At 47.0% G+C, this 3535-nt stretch overlaps 1 protein-coding gene across 1 annotated transcript in view; it reads right to left on the bottom strand.

Moving 5' to 3' along the window:
* Positions 1 to 3535, bottom strand: part of LOC112117973 (cell cycle control protein 50C-like) — an 11874-nt gene extending 8339 nt beyond the window's left edge. Inside the window, 2 exon segments of the mRNA XM_026659028.2 lie at positions 160 to 270; positions 2957 to 3535. Of these exon segments, the coding sequence (XP_026514813.2) occupies positions 160 to 270; positions 2957 to 3160 (315 nt within the window). The 5' untranslated portion in view covers positions 3161 to 3535.

Consider the following 3535-nt stretch of genomic DNA (forward strand, 5'->3'; position numbering starts at 1 on the left):
GCCCCAAGCACAAGCTTGGTGGGCTGGTGCCTGGAGCCGGCCCTGCATAAAGCCCTTCAGAAACTGGCTTAGTGTCATTTATAGGACAAAATTTATACTTCTTACACATACAGAAATACAGGAACTCTGGTCTATGGTTGGTTTCACACATTTACCTACCAGCATATTTTCCTGCAGTGTGAAGTACACAGAACAGTTGCATTCTTTATCCCAGTTAGAGGAGTTTTCACGCAGTTTTGAACAATTCAAACATATGTCTGAATAGTTAATCTGTCAAAGAAATAAACAAGCAAATCTTATATCAGGGTGTGCAAACTACGGCCGAAGCCCCATCAGGGCTTTGGATCTGGCCCGTGGGATTGCCACCCCGGTGGCGCCGCGGGCTCCGCACTGCTCCTGGAAGTGGCTGGCACCATGTCCCTGCGGCCCCTGGGGGAATTGGGGGAAGAGGGCTCCGTGCGCTGCCCTCGCCTATAGGCACCGCCCCCTGCAGCTCCCAGTGGCCGGGAACGGGGAACCACAGCCAATGGGAGCTTTGGGGAGGTACCCGCAGGCAAGGGCAGTGCACGGAGCCCTCTGCCCCCAACTCCCCCAGGGACCGCAGGGACATGGTGCCAGCTGCTTCCAGGAGCGGCGCGGGGCCAGGGCAGGCGGGGAGCCTGTCTTAGCCCCACTGCACGCCACTGCCACTCCGGAGCTGCTCTAGGAAAGTGGCACCGGGCCGGAGCCCGCACCCCAAAGCCCTCCTACATCCTGCACCCCAACTCCCTGCCGCACAGCTCCTGCACCCCAACCCCCGATGCATCCCTCCTGCACCCCAACCCCCTTTTTGAGCCTCCTTGCACCCCGCATCCCTCCTGTGCCCCAGCCCCTTGCCCTGAGCCCCTTCCTCCACACCGCACCCCCTCCCACACCCCGCACTCCCTCCTGCACCCTACGTTCATGGCCCTGCATGCAATTTCCCCACTCAGATGTGGCCCTCAGGCCAAAAAGTTTTGTCCACCCCGGATTATATGCTGTAAAACCCCCCTTTGGGAAAAACTAGACAGTCAGCTGTCAGGGTCTACAAACGGCCCTCTCTCTTCAGGTTTGCTCAATGTGGGCATGCACACGACTGGGGGTGAAAATTTCAAAAGCATCTAAGAGACTCAGGAACCTAAGTCCTATTTTCCAAAGTGACTTCAACACTTAGAAGCCTTAATCTCATTGGATGTCAGTAAGATTTAGGCTTCTAAGTCCCAAAGACACTTTTGAAAACTCTATCCCTAACTTAAACCCTGTTCTTGCTGAGGCGCCAATGCCCTCCCCTCCACCCCGATTCTCCAGCTGGCTCTCTGCCAGCATGGGAGGAGTTTAGATTGCCCTGAGGGCTGACCTGGATTCCATCAACTGGTAACAATCCCTAGGGGCTGTCTGGCAGATGACAATACCCGGAGTGCTCTGGATTCCTACCCTCTAATCCTGAATTGCAGGGGGATTGCTATAGGAGCCAGTTATGCTGGCGCTGCACTCACCGGGCACCCTCGGCAAATAAATGAACAACAAACAAGGGAATCCCCAGTTGGAGTGTGGGGGATGAAACCAGTTTCTGCTCTTTTTGTGCCACCTGAGCAGCACAAAGAGAGCAAAGCAGGGGTGAGAGTCAGGTCCACAGTAACTGGGGCAAACACTATATTGAAAATAGCATTCTTTTCTCACTCTATTTAATATTTTGCATTTATTTAGCACCTTTCATCCAAAACAAGTGCACTTAATAACTGAAAAATAATACCATCCTACTATAACATTTAGCAAAAATTCATAATAAGGACCGACAATTTCTTTTTCTTTTTATATTTTTATCCATTACAGTGTACGCTCAGACTACAAAATATAAGAGGCAAAGTTTGGGCTGTGAGACCATCCTAATGGATAAACAAGCCACATTTTTTTCCTGTAAGGTAACCGGCCCACGCAAATCACCATGTACTATTTTGTTTGGTTTTTTCACCCCACAGGCCAAACAAAGAAATAATCTAGCTGTCCGTGTCAATTCTAGTGGGTGCTGTATACAGTATGTACATCACAGATGGCAATGTGGTTTAGCGGTTTGAAGAGAGAACTGGGAGCCTAGTGTGCTGGCCAACAGACTTGCTGTGAGACCTAGTGTAAATCATTCTTTGTTTTAACATTCCCCGCCCCCCTCCCGTAAAACTGATATTAAATTACCTAATTACAGCTAAAACAGGTTGAATTATTCATTGTGAATACTATGAGTTGCAGATTTATTCCTCTTTTCTGTTCACAAGTCAGACACAAACCAATCCTGTTGTTTTTGTTTTTGTTTTTTTGCTGTCTATTCATTATCCAGGGTGTGTGATTGGTACACATAGTATTGTACTACTTCCCAACTGGATGACAAATTTTCAAAACTAGAGAAAAACATATAACACATTTCAAAAACAATTTATCAGCTTAGTAATAATTTTTGCTAGAATTGTGAAACTTTCAAGATTCATGATCATTTACACAAATACTAGCTGTCTAAACACTCATAAAGAACAAAATAATAGGAGGTAACAAGTCAGTGGATTGAATTTAATACTTTGATTTTGAAATTGGCCTTAATATTCAACCTGCTCTACCTGCAGCAGCCATCATTAACACATGAAGAATCTCTTTGTGTTTTAGGATTCTGGCTTGGCAAATATTTATTGACATTTTTCTAGTGCCTAACAATACCAAAGTTACCACAGTTTATTTCCTCCCCTAAGCACAGGGACAAATGACAATGTCCCAGATATTGCCATCTGGTAAATTAGCAAATACTGACTTTTTAATGGTGCCCACTTTCACATGGGGTATTGTGGGTTCGTTTGACACCCTTGGGTAAAGGGAGTACATCCATGATAGAATTACTACCCCCCTTTGAGCCACTCTCTAATAACACTCCTCAAGAAAACCACCTCAAACAAACCTGGATTTCTTTGACACTTCTTGCATACAATATTAGGCAGATTCCCACGAGGAGGCAGAAGACTCCAATGGTAAAGAAGCTGGAGAGGACAGTCGGAGCTGTGAGCTTGGGCTTCCAGGCTGGCAGTTTCTGTTGTTTAAATGCGCTGTTATCTGGACATCTGGAGGGACTTTCCTGTGCTCCTTGGCTGTTCTTATTTTTCATGCTGTTGCCGTTGGAGAAGGATGTGTGTTTTGGGGGGTGGGGATGGGGTAAGGGTGTCTGTGTTGGACTTGGTCTCAACTTAAAAACTCTCTCTGATGTTGAAGGCTGTGTTGTTTCTATAAACCTTTGTTACTTCCTGGAATTACTCATTAACTAGACCTCTCTTCCTCAGTACAGGCTCATCTTGTCCGTTGGTGACCTCAATCACCTTAATCAGCTGGTCCTATCAGCCACGATGTACTTTAGTCAGAGTCATAGAGACTGCACCCTAGACACTCCGGACACTCTGGGAAAGTCACTGAGAGTCTTTTTCTGCTGCACCACTTAGTACAGTAGAACCTCAGAGTGACGAACACCTCGGGAATGGAGATTGTT

Source organism: Terrapene carolina, unplaced genomic scaffold, assembly GCF_002925995.2.
Source record: "Terrapene carolina triunguis isolate 2854851 unplaced genomic scaffold, T_m_triunguis-2.0 Scaffold558, whole genome shotgun sequence".
NCBI lineage: Eukaryota > Metazoa > Chordata > Testudines > Emydidae > Terrapene > Terrapene triunguis.